Source organism: Galeopterus variegatus, unplaced genomic scaffold (genome assembly GCF_000696425.1).
Source record: "Galeopterus variegatus unplaced genomic scaffold, G_variegatus-3.0.2 Scaffold357, whole genome shotgun sequence".
NCBI classification, from domain to species: domain Eukaryota; kingdom Metazoa; phylum Chordata; class Mammalia; order Dermoptera; family Cynocephalidae; genus Galeopterus; species Galeopterus variegatus.
The window spans coordinates 386,251-400,688 of record NW_007726468.1 but is presented as its reverse complement, the minus strand read 5'-3'; the positions used below and the strand labels follow the sequence as shown (position 1 = coordinate 400,688).

At 42.9% G+C, this 14,438-nt stretch overlaps 2 protein-coding genes and 1 long non-coding RNA gene across 3 annotated transcripts in view; 2 read left to right on the top strand and 1 right to left on the bottom strand.

The window, feature by feature from the left end:
* Positions 1 to 4,869, top strand: part of GINS2 (GINS complex subunit 2 (Psf2 homolog)) — a 9,914-nt gene extending 5,045 nt beyond the window's left edge. The window contains exons 3-5 of the mRNA XM_008567933.1: positions 202 to 301; positions 3,939 to 4,065; positions 4,315 to 4,869. Of these exons, the coding sequence (XP_008566155.1) occupies positions 202 to 301; positions 3,939 to 4,065; positions 4,315 to 4,440 (353 nt within the window). The 3' untranslated portion in view covers positions 4,441 to 4,869. The remainder of the gene's footprint in view (positions 1 to 201; positions 302 to 3,938; positions 4,066 to 4,314) is intronic.
* A 1,398-nt stretch (positions 4,870 to 6,267) lies between these two features.
* Positions 6,268 to 10,523, top strand: LOC103586630. Its single transcript, XR_550164.1, has 2 exons — positions 6,268 to 6,570; positions 7,871 to 10,523. It is a non-coding gene; the product is annotated as an uncharacterized LOC103586630 (long non-coding RNA).
* GSE1 (Gse1 coiled-coil protein) overlaps positions 10,135 to 14,438 on the bottom strand; it is a 109,083-nt gene continuing 104,779 nt past the window's right edge. The window contains exons 15-16 of the mRNA XM_008567932.1: positions 11,912 to 12,015; positions 10,135 to 11,272 (exon numbers count right to left, since the gene is read on the bottom strand). Of these exons, the coding sequence (XP_008566154.1) occupies positions 11,138 to 11,272; positions 11,912 to 12,015 (239 nt within the window). The 3' untranslated portion in view covers positions 10,135 to 11,137. The remainder of the gene's footprint in view (positions 11,273 to 11,911; positions 12,016 to 14,438) is intronic.

Here is a 14,438-nt window from a genome sequence, read left to right as displayed (position 1 = left end):
CACTCTCCCGAGCCCTTATCTTCCTTTCTTAGAAAAATTTTCACAGAGGAGGCCTCAAATTATCTAGTTAACGATCCAAATGTTATTCCAGAAAGTTTTTGTTCATGTATTTGTACATATTTCATGTATAGGCACTCATTAAATATCTAAAAAATATCTTGGTTATAGTGATGGTGAAATGTATTAACTTCTAAATTTCAGAAAAATTGGAGAAAATGAGGGATCATGAACGAAAGGAAGAAACGTTTACCCCAATGCCTAGCCCTTACTACATGGAACTTACCAAACTTTTATTAAATCAGTAAGTAGATCTCACTTCTTAGAGTCCATACCTAGACTGGACTCATGATTCTCTTCTTCTAACCCTCCCTTCTTCCTTTCTTGTTCCCAGCTCACTACCGCGGTAAGTAATGGCCCTAGTCACCCAGTTACTCAGATCAGTAATCTGGAGGTCGTCCCATGTGCACCTGCCAGGTTTTCTCCATGTCTGTGTGTCTCTGTGTCAGTGTGTGTATGTGTGTGTGTGTGTGTGTATGTGTGTCTTTCATTTTTCTATTTCTCCACTCCCCAATAAATCCCTTGGTTCTTCCCGTTTTACATCTTCTCACTTAACATGGGACCCCAGTGTGAGACACCATCTCCAGCAACAGCCCTTTTCTTAATTATATGTAGTCATGCATCACTTAATAACAGGAATAAATTCTGAGAAATTCATCGTTAGGCAATTTTGTCATTGTGCGAGCATCATAGGGTACTTACACAACCCTGGATAGCATAGCCTACTACACACCTCCAGCTACGTTGTAATCTAATGGGACCAACGTCATACATGTTGTCTGTCATTGACTGAAACCTTGCTATGCGGTGCATGACTGTGTGTGTTTTACTTAGTATAGTTTTACCCTTTTTTCTCCTTAGTGTATATGGATTAGAGTTCTGGTGTGTCTTTCACAGGAAAGGCCAGAGGGCTCATCCTTGAGCTATAGGGAAAGTCTGCTTGTGGCAAAAATATGCTGTTGTGGGCCGGCCCGGTGGCGCACTGGAGAGTGCGCCGCTTGGGAGTGTGGCGGCGCTCCCGCCAAGGGTTCGGATCCCATGTGGAGACCCGTTCTGCTCACTGGTTGAGCGTGGTGCGGGCGCAACACCGAGGGTTGCGATCCCGTTACCGGTCAGTAAAAAGGACAAAAAGGAAAAAAAAAAAATGCTGTTGTAACTCTTTGTTTGCCTGCATCTTTACCAGCTCTCCATACCAGCTTCTAATTCATTCTTGGTGCTGCAGCCAGAGTGGTCTTTAAAAGGCAAAGCTGCCATGTGATTCTCCTGCTTAAAATCCTCAGCTTTTACAGGATTTTAGCCTAAAGTCCTGATCATGCTGTTCAAAGCACTGCAAGCCTGGTGTGTGTTCCTTCTTCCCTCTTCTACAACTCTACAATTCTCTCTGATTCTGTAGGTTTCAGGCTCACATTGGCCTCTCGTTCACTTCTTCAAACCTACCGGTGTCCTCATGGCTTTGCACATACTCTTCCACTGCCCAGTAAGTTCATCCACTCCCTGTTCCCGCTCACTGCTTTGGTTTAGCATATCAAGTATCCCTCCCAGATTAAGCATACACATTCTCTTGGCGGTTCTGTGTACCACCATGGCATTTGCCATAGTTGTAATTTTCTAATCATTTGGCTGTGCCATTAGGCCTCCCTGCCGCCACACATACCCATACTAAATGGGCAGGGACCATCTTGTATGCATGGTGTCCCTAGTGTGGTGCTTGGTGCTTACGTTTGTCAAACGAATGAGTGAAACCAGCAGAGGGGGCAGACAAGTGTGGATAATTTTGCTTGGGAGATACTTACAATGTAATTTGCAGAATGTCAGGCTTTTGAAGGTCCCTAAGCATCTTTTAATTTGTGGGCCCAAGAGCTAAAACTTGGGAATGTGCTTCCACTGCCTGCTGCAGAGCAGTTGGAAGGGCTAGGGGCCTACTGAATTGGACTGCTGAATTTAAAGGAAAGTTTTGGCTACATAACGTGGACTTGTCTGTAGGTTGATATGAAGCTGCAGTTGATCCACTCATTTGATAAAACCTGAGAACCAACAATGCATTAAGCATTCACTAGATAATGGAGCTAGTCATGTAGGCCTGAGTTCCTGGTTTGGAGGGGGGACGTGTGAACCAGCAGTTCAACTGCAGTGTGATCCATGCTGTCGGGACTCTCTTGGGATGCAATAGGCCTGGTGGCACCAGAGAAGGGCTCACAGAGGAGGTTCTTTGGGGGTGCAGGCTTGAAGAAGGAGGGAAAATTCACAGTGAAGCAGGAGCTGGTCATGCTCAGGCACAGAATGTGAAGGGTCTTGGTGTGTTTTGGGGAAATGTAGAATGTATGCAGGAACAGGGGTGTGGGGGTGCTGGTTCTGTGGTGATGGAGGCCCCATGAGGGGCGAGTCATCAGAGGATCTGAGAGGCTGCTGTGGCAGTGGGGACCGTAGCTGGAAAGGGAGACAATCTGGAAACAGAGACTAGGTAAGAAGTTAAGTGTTACCCAGGTGAGGGGGCCTTTCATTTTGATTTTTGAAGTTCAGTATATTATGTATATAGTTTCTATCAAAAGCTTGTTTTGTAATTCACTAGGCTAAGGGACCAAATTTTACCTTGGTCCTGCAGTTCCGTTGACAAAGAGCTGGGGTCCTTTGTTTAACCTGCTGTCTGAGTGCCAAATCTAAATGTTTGGGTTTATAAATAAAATTTTCTACATAAGTTTTATACTACTGATTGTGCCACCTGCCAATCCTGATAATTGACAAAGAGCTGGGGTCCTTTGTTTAACCTGCTGTCTGAGTGCCAAATCTAAATGTTTGGGTTTATAAATAAAATTTTCTTTTTTTCTTTTTTTTTTTTTTTAAAAGATGACCGGTAAGGGGATCTTAACCCTTGGCTTGGTGTTGTCAGTACCACGCTCACCCAGTGAGCTAACCGGCCATCCCTATATGGGATCCGAACCCGGGGCCTTGGTGTTATCAGCACCGCACTCTACCGAGTGAGCCACCCACGGGCCGGCCCTATAAATAAAATTTTCTACATAAGTTTTATACTACTGATTGTGCCACCTGCCAATCCTGATAGGGAGTGGAGAGAGAATTTCTGGCTCACCCTAGAAGGCCTAGTGATGAGCAGTGTTTGCCTCTGCTTCTATCTTCTAGTTTGTCCTTTCCTACAAGGTTAGTTTAAAATATATTTCATGAAGGAAGGCTGTTTGCCCCTTGCTGACTTCAGACTTTTGCCTAGAACTTCACTATGTATAGGTGTGGTCAGTTTATCCTAATTTCCAATTTCTTCTGTGATTTTTGTAACTTTTTTTTTTCTCAGTAGTGTGGGCAATCCTTAACCTTTTGGGCTTTTGCGAAGATAGAAATGCCGTGTGCTCTGAGCCTAGTGCCTGGCACAGGGCAGGCATTTTCCTTCCCTGCTGGGTAGTGAGCCCCTGGATTACTGGTAGGGAGGACAGATCTGTTCAGCAGTCTATATAAGGAGCAATGGAAGTCATGACCTCTGAGCCAGCCCTTGAAACAAATTCTAGATGGAATTTACACAGCAGAGAATGCTGTTATCCTGAGATAGAGGATGTCTAATTTAGAGCTCATTCTCCAGGACCTAATTTTGTTAGGTAAACAGAAGTCCTGTACAATAGCCTGCCATGGGACACTTAACATGAGCAAAAACAACTTGGTGTGGATCCCTGCTGAATGTCCTTGGCACCAAGCTTAACTGCTACAAATCCTTACATCTTAAAACTGGAAACAAAGCAAAATAGATTTTCTAAGTCTAGAATAGATCAAATATTTTGCCTGAACTTTTAAGAAAGCAGCATTTTTAAGAAAACCATTTCTGTCTGGTGTTGCTTTAGTTTTAGTGCCTTATTTATCTCACCCCTTGCTTCCTTTAGTGCTTCAGACAACATCCCGAAAGCAGATGAGATCCGGACTCTGATCAAGGATATGTGGGACACTCGCATAGCCAAACTCCGGGTGTCTGCTGACAGCTTTGTGAGACAGCAGGAGGCACATGCCAAGGTAGGTCTGGCTTGCCTAACTCTGGCAGCTGCCTCGCCTGGTCATCAGTGAGTTCTGCCCATGAGGGATTTGGTGCCGCTGAAGAATTTCACATGGTCTCCTGCCTGCTTAGGTTATTGCAAGCGGGGATTACTGGCTTGGGTTTGTTTTTTTTTTAATTCTTTGGTTTCTTATTTTTATTCAGTAGTTTACTTTTTACCCAAAATCAAAAAATCCTTGGCCAACTTGGTCTGTTTTCTTTTGTTTTAGCTGGATAACTTGACCTTGATGGAGATCAACACCAGCGGGGCTTTCCTCACACAAGCACTGAATCACATGTACAAACTCCGCACAAACCTCCAGCCTTCTGAGAGTGCCCAGTCTCAGGACTTCTAGAGAAAGGCCTGTGACTATAAAGATCTGGCGTCTAGTGGCAGGAGACTTGTTGGGTGATGTGAGTGCTCAAGACATGATAGAGGTGACTTACCTCATGGTTCTGGAGTTGTAGAAATCATTTTTTTTTTTTGGTGGCTGGCCTGTATGGAGATCCGAATCCTTGACTTTGGTGTTATAACTGTGTGCTCTAACCAACCGAACCAACCGGACAGCCTACAAACAATTTTGAATGTATGAAAAATGTAGTGGTGCAAGGAATGGATTCATACATTTTTGGAGAAGCACCAAGTTTGTGATTGGTCTTTAAAACTCAGCTCCCTGGAACATTCTCCAGTTCCACATCTCTTTCTAAAGCCAGCTTTCTGGGCCAGCCCGTGGCTCACTTGGGAGAGTGTGGTGCTGATAACACCAAGACTATGGGTTCGGATCCCATATAGGGATGGCCGGTTTGCTCACTTGGAAGAGCGTGGTGCTGACACCACCAAGTCAAGGGTTAGGATCCCCTTACTGGTCATCTTTTTTAAAAAAATAAATAAATAAAGCCAGCTTTCTTCTTTTATGGGGCGAAAAAAGCTTTAGGTGAATAATTTATTCTCCCTAGCAGAGCCTTAGTTTTGCATAAAACCGTCACGCATGGATGAGTGTTCAGTGACCGTTAGATGTAGATACAGTAGGAATGGCGATGTGGCTGAGGGCTTCTTATTCTTGATTCTGATCACTTGGACTAAATTTAGAATTCCTACAGAGATAGCTCACACAGAGGACAGCAGATGGAGTGGCTAGTGATGCTGACCTGTCTCGATCATCTAAGCCTTGGTCCACAATAAAAATGGAATTAACCCAAATCTGTTAGTTTTTTGTCCTGTGTATCTATCAAGTAGGACTTGAGCCCTGAGGCCAAGATAATTCAGTAAACTAAACTGAGAGGTGTGTAGCAATTGACTGGAAACTGCACACCAACACTCTGGGTGTCTACTTCTGGCTAAGGTTTAACAGGTTTCTTACCAAGAGGGAAGTCGGGGAAAAACTGACCCAGTGTATCAAGCACATGTGTGAAGCTTAATGCTAGGAAGAAAAGTCAGGTCCATAACGTTGCTCTTGATGGATTTAGGAGGACTCTGTTGTAGTTAACAGTGGCTCAGGCAAAATTACTTTTTTCCTAAGAGAAAGTTACTTCAATTATTCAATCAGCATTTTGGAATTGTTAGGTCTCTTGTGGAAATTACATTACCTTGAGAGGGGAAATGATTGTTCAGTGTCACTTGTCACACAGTGAGTAGAAGTTTCTGTAAGAAGCCAGTTTTGACTGTAGCACCCTGTGGCTCAAAAGCAGCATGTGCTGTCTGGGGAGCTATGCGAGTGTGTACATGCTAGTGTCTGGTGTCTGCCTTTCAGTGTGCAAGTTACTTGAGCACTACTTGCTCTGCTGCTTTGGTCCAAACTGCTGCCCAGATGTCTCCATCAAGTAGGTGTTGGTTATCATTTGAACACTGGAGGGCCAGATTCGGGAGGACCAGGACCAGAAGATGAGCCCCTGTAGTTCAAGGTGCTGCTCAGAGGATTGGTTCCTGGTGGCAGGACTTGCCTTTTCATCTTGCCCTTTACTCAGAATCCTTCAGGTCTCGTTTGGGTTTCTTTTAGAACAAAGCCACTTTTTACTGTGGGGAGTCAGGGATCCTGTGCATCTCAGATCTTACCTCTACTACCTTCTTAAAACCTTAGGCTGCAGAGGTAGTTTAAATCTGTCTTTACATTTTACCTATGAAGCTATATAGTTGATAAGCTGGTTTTTTTTTTTGGAGGGTTGATGGGTGGGATTTTTATTACAATGTAAAAAAAGATTTTCCTCTTAACATGATTTAGGAAGATTTTATTTTTTTGGATGTTGTCAGAAATTACAGCAATATATTCATAAATACCTAATTACTACATTCAACAAATAATATTACAATACAATTAATTCAAACAAGTACACTTAGAACAGGTTTAATTTCACAGCATCTAAATTGCCCCCAGAGTGACTGAGGCACTGTTGTTCCTCCCTTCCACCCACGGATGGGTTTACTGTTCTAGCAGTTAAGCACAGGGTACAAACAAAGTAACACAACCAGTTAGCATGGTCTTCCTCAGGTCAAGGCAGAGTTATGGAGTTTTTTAAAGTTGATGAACACCTGATCAAAAAGTTGGGGACAGGCTACTGCAAGTGGTAAAGTCAACACCTTGGTTACTTGACAACAATATCAAAGTTATTAATCTGACAGAAAAGACAATTATCCTTTTAGCCTAAATTTACTATTTGTAAAATTAGATCAATCACCACCTCACACCCATTAGGATGGCTACTATCAAAAAAAACGGAAAATAGAAAGTGTTGGCCAGGATGTGGAGAAATTGGAACCCTTCTGTGATGGTAGGAGGAATATAAAATATGGAGATTTCTCAAAAAATTAAAAATAGAATTACCATTTGATCAAATAATTCCACTTCTGGGTATATGTCCATAAGTATTGAAAGCAGGGTCCTGATGAGATATTTGTATACCCATGTTTATAGCAATGTTATTCACAAAGCTAAAATATGAAAGCAACCCAAGTATCTATTGACGGATGAATGGATAAGCAAAATGTGGTATACACGTATGATGGAGTATTACTCAGCCTTAAAAATGAAGTAAATTCTGAATGCAGGAACATGGATGAAAATTGAGGCCATAATGCTAAGCGAAAGAAGCCAGGCACAAGAGGACAAATGATTCCACTTATATGAGATGCGTAGAGTAGTCAAAGTCATAGAGACAGAAAGTGAGGATATTGGTTGCTAGGCACTGGAGGGGAAATGGGAATTATTGTTTAATGGATACAGAATTGCAATTTTATAAGATGGAAAGAATTGGGCCGGCCCGGTGGCGCACTGCTACAGTGCGCCGCTTGCGAGTGCGGCGGCGCTCCCGCCTAGGGTTCGGATCCCACATACAGACCGGCCGCTCACTGGCTGAGCGAGGTGCGGGGGCAACACCGAGGGTTGCAATCCCGTTGCCGGCTGAAGTCAAGATGAGTTGTGTTTTTTTCCTGGAGCCTGGAATCCTTTGCTTCATGCATGGCACATTCTCATTTTTTTTTTTTAAGCTTCAAACCTCCCAGTGAAAAATATTAAATATTCAAGGTAATAAAATANTTTTTTGGATGTTGTCAGAAATTACAGCAATATATTCATAAATACCTAATTACTACATTCAACAAATAATATTACAATACAATTAATTCAAACAAGTACACTTAGAACAGGTTTAATTTCACAGCATCTAAATTGCCCCCAGAGTGACTGAGGCACTGTTGTTCCTCCCTTCCACCCACGGATGGGTTTACTGTTCTAGCAGTTAAGCACAGGGTACAAACAAAGTAACACAACCAGTTAGCATGGTCTTCCTCAGGTCAAGGCAGAGTTACGGAGTTTAAGTTAAGCACTGACTCAAAAAGTTGGGGACAGGCTACAGCAAGTAGTAAAGAGCTTGGTTACTTGGGTAGAGTATAGAGGTTGTTGCTAAGTGGCTAATATACACTTTAGAGTAACAGAATGTGTGCTGACCATCTCCACCTTGTGGTGGGTCCTTGGAATTTTCTGGCTTCAAATGGCTCAGAGGGAAAGGGGGCATTTGGTTTGAAATTGAGCTTAATTTTTGAAATCTGGCAGTATTGTGAGCTACTTGAGTACAACACCATTCTGCTCTACAAACTTAAGATTTTCTGTTATAATTCTTTGCTGAATGTGTGGGCTTAATACTCTTAATATTCTTAAGGGTTCAATCTATTAGAATGTTAATGCCAATTAAGTGTTTTATTTTAAGATTAGATCCTATCGTGGTCTCTTTTCTGAGAGTGGAACAGGAGCATATGTCCATTTGGCTCGGATTGTATAACACAAACAAAAAGTTTCTGATTTAATGTGGAACTACAAGATTTAGCGTTGGAAGGTGTCCCTCACAAGTTTAGTGAAGTCTCCTTCAGAGGAGAGATGGCACCATCAATTGAGGTAATGCAGGAAGACCAGAAGAATGGAGGTCTTCCCGTAAATACCGACTGACACACAGGCTGCATAATCAGTTCTAGAACAAATTTAATGTACTTCTCATCTGTCTTTTAAACTCAATGTGAAATACCTGAACAGAGTTTAAGAGTGCGTATTTGTCAGTTTTTGGTAAGCCCAACTGAAAATACAAGCTACTGTGTTCTTTCAGAATCATCTGAAAATAAGTATCTTCAGATTGTAAGACTGTTAGATGGGAAAACCATTATGGGTGCTTAGTGGTGCCCTCTTGTTTTCAAGAGATACTTTCTTCCTTTTTCTTAGCTGATTCATACTGCCTTACTGGTTTGTAATTGTATTCTGATTGTCTTATTACTTCTCAAGCACAAGAATATTCAGCAATAGAGAAGCTCAAGGGCAGGGTAGAGATGGTGTTTCCACTAGGAGGAGAGAAAGCAGTTGTTACTAGCTCAGCGACACCCCCACAGACCTTTCTCAGTGCACTGCTTGTCCCATGTGCCATGAACTACCCCCAGACAAAAAAGCCAACCAAGGGAGCTCCCCTTGGACGTAGGGACAGGGCTGTGCTTTTTTTTTTTTCATTAAGTTATTAGATCTGCTTTTTCCTTTTACTTCCCCCAAGGCCCATTACCAAAGCTGATTAGCAAAAGCATCCAGACATCTGTGATGCAGGAGGCGGCCTGGGAGTGCTAAGATGTGACTGTTAAGCCTTCAGACCCGAAATAGCAAGCGGATTTTAGGTGGAGAAATTCAGTGATATTTTGTCCTGACTGTTGTCAATGCAGCTCCCTCTACACACCTGTGGAACATGTCTGCAGGGGAGGAGGCCCACAGTACAGCCTTTAGTTTTCTTCCAGTCACTTCTGTGGAGAGGAAGGTGCTTGTTGACTGCTGATAATACTGGTGGCACTTTTTGTCTGTTTGCTAATAACTGGAAGATTCTTGGCAGACGTACAAAGCAAACTGTGTGCAGGCAGATAAAGCGACACAATGCCAGCTGCCAGCAAGCTGTTCTGCACAGCAAGGTCTGGGGTTGAGGGCTGGGCCGCTGAGCACAGTGGTGAGGAGCTGCACAAAGGTCAGCCATCTTGCCCCCAGGCCCTATCTCCTCCCCTGCTCCCGCCCCCAGACCAGCAACATTCTTGGCCTTTGGTTGGGACCCATTCGGGCAAGAAATGCCCCCTGAGCTAGATAACACTGCCTGAATGAGCATTAACTGGACAAGGAGGAAACACTTCCCCCATGGCTTCGTCCTAGTGTGATCAGCCCAGTTTCTGGCCACTCCTGTGCTCATCCCACAGTAAGTTCAAAAGGAGGGGTTCAGCTCAGACATTGTTTATCCTACTTTAGGCTTTTACAAAGCTTTGCATCTAAATAAAGCCTCTAAAGTTTCTACTCTGCACCTGCTTTCAGGCATCTTAGAATTCTATCGCGGAAATCGTTTCCTGAAAGGTTCTTTTTAAAAGCTTCACTTCTGTGTGTACACACAGATGTCACACATAGTCTGGTGGGAACAAGGTGGATCCTAGCAACCGGTCACATTTGCTATTAGCGTGTCCAAATGCTGGGGTGAGAAGTAGCACACAGCTTTCTACGAAAAGTTCTGGTGTAGCTCAGATTAAAATGAAGTGACCGCATAGGCGCCAGTGGTAAGCTCTTTTACTTTTTCTTCTTTAATTTTTAAAAACTTCATTATTTTAATGTCCTGACCAGCAGCAGTACAAACACTAAAAGCAAGGGTTTTTTTGCCCAGAAAACAAAACAAAAACCCCCAAACAGGAAAAACAAACAAAAATCCCCCAAACCACATATTAAAAATGGCAGGCTTTTTATAACAATAATTAAAGTAATAAAAACATACAAAACTTTTTTTTAATATATATATACACAGTACAAGGCTGAAGCACCTTTGACTTTTCTCTCAATTTATGTTTGTATGAAAACACCACCCACTGCAGTAACAATTTGGTAGGTGTGAATATATGTATACATAGAGCTCTGTACATTTCCCCCCAAGGAGTAATAAAAAGGTACCTTCAGTTTGTGGATTCACTTTATCGTTAGGTAAGACCTTTTCCAAAGAAAAGCCTTTGGGGTTGCTTTGTGTGCCCTTAGGACCTGTTGCTTTGAAGAAAATTTTACAGAAACATGAACAAAATAAGCCCTTTACTTCCAATGCACCCAACCTTCTTTTCAGCTGAAGCAAATCTCACTCCTGGGGGGGAACGAGACCAACCCCATCACTGTGGCAAAAGCAAACTTGGTTCTTGAGGCATAGTAACATGGCAACACAAGAGACAATACAACCAGTTTGACCCAATCATATGCACCGGGGGTGATAAACGATAGTTTTAGTGTTGGTAACGGAGCCTTCATTTTCAGATTAAAACATGATGATGTAGGGGAAGAAGGAATAAAATTGCCTTTAAAAAAGAAAGACTACAGGTGTCCTACATTGAAAGGTGACTGAATTGCATTGAAGTCAAGATGAGTTGTGTTTTTTTCCTGGAGCCTGGAATCCTTTGCTTCATGCATGGCACATTCTCTTTTTTTTTTAAGCTTCAAACCTCCCAGTGAAAAATATTAAATATTCAAGGTAATAAAATAGATAATATTTCTATACTATAGGTTCAGCCTAGTTCAAGGGAAACCGTCACCTCGGATATCCCTTAAAGTAACCCCTAGGCCAATGCATTGCAGGCAAGGCAAGGCACTTCCGTAAGTGGTCCAGTTCTGCCTGGAGCCGCTCCCTTTCCGAGACAATCTTCTGTTTCTGGCTTCTTAACTCCTGGGGAGAAGGAAATTTCTGTCAGAACAAGCTCACTTAATCTGGAAGGAAATGTGTGTGAATGTACCAAATGAGCGTGCCAGGTGGGCGAAACCTTTGAAAATAGCCCTTCCCAGCATGGTATTCTGATAGTGGCCTCTGGAGACAGTTTGAGATAGCTTTTCCAGACTCCTGGATTCTAGCAGTGCTTGCTCTTAAAAGAACCAGTGCCCACTGCCACCCTGAGTTCTTGGAACCCCCAGAGACCTGTTCCACATCCTCACCCCTTACAGGGAGCCTGCTGAACTGATTGTACTAGTACAGCTGGAGGACTTTTGAGGCAGGCTGAAGGTGGGGAAGAGGTGGTTGTAGTTGCCTCAAGAGGTCTCCTTTTCCATTAACATCCTGTTCCCCTCCTCAGCAAATCACAGCAGGGGGAGACTGATACTGGCAGTAAGTAATCTCCCAAAAGGGATATATAAACAGCATCTCTACCATTCTAGGATCTTCAAGATTTAACTGAGGAATCACTGATGCCTGTTTTTTTTTTCCCCCCTTAAACCTACAAGTTTTGATCTCTTAAGAGATTTCCCCTCTAAAACTTGTCTTTATGGGTACTCTTCAACCCAAACCGCTGGTTTTTGTTCCTTCCCCACTCACCGCCATGCTGTGGGAGAGCTGCTCTGCAGTCAGACTGAGGCTATAGTGCTGGGCCTCCAGCCGTCTGCACTGTGTCTGTAACACCTGCCGCTCCAGATTTTGCTCTGAAAAGACAAGAGGTAGCACTACGTTTTCTGTGTGTGGAGCTGCCAGGACTGGCACGTGCACCACTCTGCACATCGTCTTCCTGGCCCCACTGCACCCTCCAGTCCCTCCCATGAACCACGATGCTCCCAGCCCCTTGAATTGTACCGACAAGTACATGAATGTTAATAAATTAGCTCCAACCCAATGGAATAGAAACAAAGGATCTAGAATGGAAAGGCAATTTAAGAGATACAGATTAGGGAGAAATTAGGAGTAAATTTATGGGCTTAACGCCTCTCTTCAAAAAAGAAAAGCAAAAGTTAGATTTTTTCATTTTAAGATACTAAGAAAAGGCCAGAGTAAATTTAGAAATTGAAAGTAGAGATTTTATTTTACCAATTAAAAGCTACCAAGCCTAGTTTTTATAAAAGGAGAATGACTTCAAACCTTTAAGGATAAATCCGTACTTTATACAGTGTTCAGAGAATGAAAAACAGAAGGCTACCTGAGTAATTTTATAGAGGCTGGAACAATCTTAATAGCAAAAGAAAGTACAATAAAATTAGATTCTAATACCACTTGAGAACTTGAATTAAAAATCTTAAAAGTTCTAACAAATCAAATTCAAAGATGGAGCAACATCAGAAAAAAAAAGATGAAAAATGAGGTGGTCATCTCAACAGTTATAGAAAATGCACTAACTTTTGACAACTCTACATCATGAACTCATCAGCAAATGGGAACCTCCCTTTAGTGGAGTGCTGCTGAAGTTTCACAGATGAGAGCCCCTCCAGTGCCTCTGCGACAGCACAAGAGGTCCTAGGCCATGCAGCATGACAAGAAAATTAGAAGTATAAAAACTCCAAAGAACCAAACTTATTTGCAGGTCTGGATCATGCATGAAGAGACAAAAAACTAAAACCTAGTAAAACTGCTTATGGAGAAAAACAGAAATTACTTAATATATACTTTTATACCATATTCACAGACAAGGATGCCATTCTCCCCAAATCTGTAAGTTCAATACAACAGATATTCCTAACAGGATTATTTTTGTGTGGAAGGTAACAAAGCGACCCTAAAATTCACAGGGGAAAGCCAAGAACTGCTGAGCAATAGCTCAGAGAATAACAAGCCAGCTGAATTCATCCAGATGTGGAGAGGTGCACAGCCACAGCCCAACAGGGTGGGGATGGACCAAGAGATGGTGGACAGAGCAGGACCAAGCACCTGTGAGGACGCTGCACAACAGGCATGCCCCATAGGACAGGAAGGGCCACAACCTAACTACCAGGACAACTGGTTATGAGTGGGAAAGATGCAGTAAGGTTTCTACCCTACTCCATACACTCAAATGAATTCTAGGCATAATAAGAAAGGCAGAACTTAAAGACTTTCAGAAGAAAATACATAAAAGTGTCCTTTAACCTAGGGGTGGGGAAGGAATTCTAAACAAGGCACTAGAAAAACTCACAAACCCAGAAGAGAGTGATACATTTTACTCCATTAAAATAAACAAATGCTTCATATTGCTTTTGGATACATACATATGCATTTAAAGAACAACATGTAAGGGAGTGTTGGGCAATAAATTCAAAATAAGTATTCTGTCAGGAGGAGAAAGGAATTAAAATATAGTTTTTGACACCCTAGTTGTGGCTATGTGGGCATTTGTTAGTCTTTACTTTTCTGTGTTTTGAAAAATATTTTGGGGGGCAGCTGGCTGGTACCAGGATCTGAACCTTTGGCCTTGGGGTTACAACACTTAAACCAACTGAGCCAACTGGCCAGGCTTAAAACTACTTTTCATTTCAAAGTTGTATTTGAAATGACTGAAATTCGTAATAAGTCTTTAATAATACTTCAAGCATAATAATACACGATAAAAATGCATATTGTTCTATAAAATGGTAATAAACTGTAGGAGGCAGCAGCGGCCTGGGGTTTGCTAGCCAGGACAAGCGCTTCCCAGCTCTTGTCAAAGTGAATGCCAGGCACCCCCACTGCTCCCCTATGGGGCCTTTGTGGACATCTTGAGGAAACCAAGGCAGAGGTGGGAGATGATGTGCTGTGAGTAGGACAACAGTGCCAGAACTCAAGTGGCACCAGCCTCATGACCCCACTCACTGGCAGAGGACACGTGTCCTTGAGTCTGCCCAGTGCCATGGCTTCCCCAGGGGACTGGAGCATGGTACTCAGCTGAGAGTGCTGGGTTTGGCCAGGGGAGGTAAGCTTTTGACACTTTCCTAAGGGCTTGCCACCTTCGGAAAAGTGCTCAGCCAGAGGTGAACCTCAGAGTAAAGTCAGCTAAAAACATGAGTGGCACCCACTGACCACTGAACAATCCCTGCAGCATGGGGATCTGGCCTTGCCCTCCGAGCTCACCTAAGTCAACAAACTAGAGTGTTTTCCAGGACCCTCAATCGAAGCCAAGGCAAGC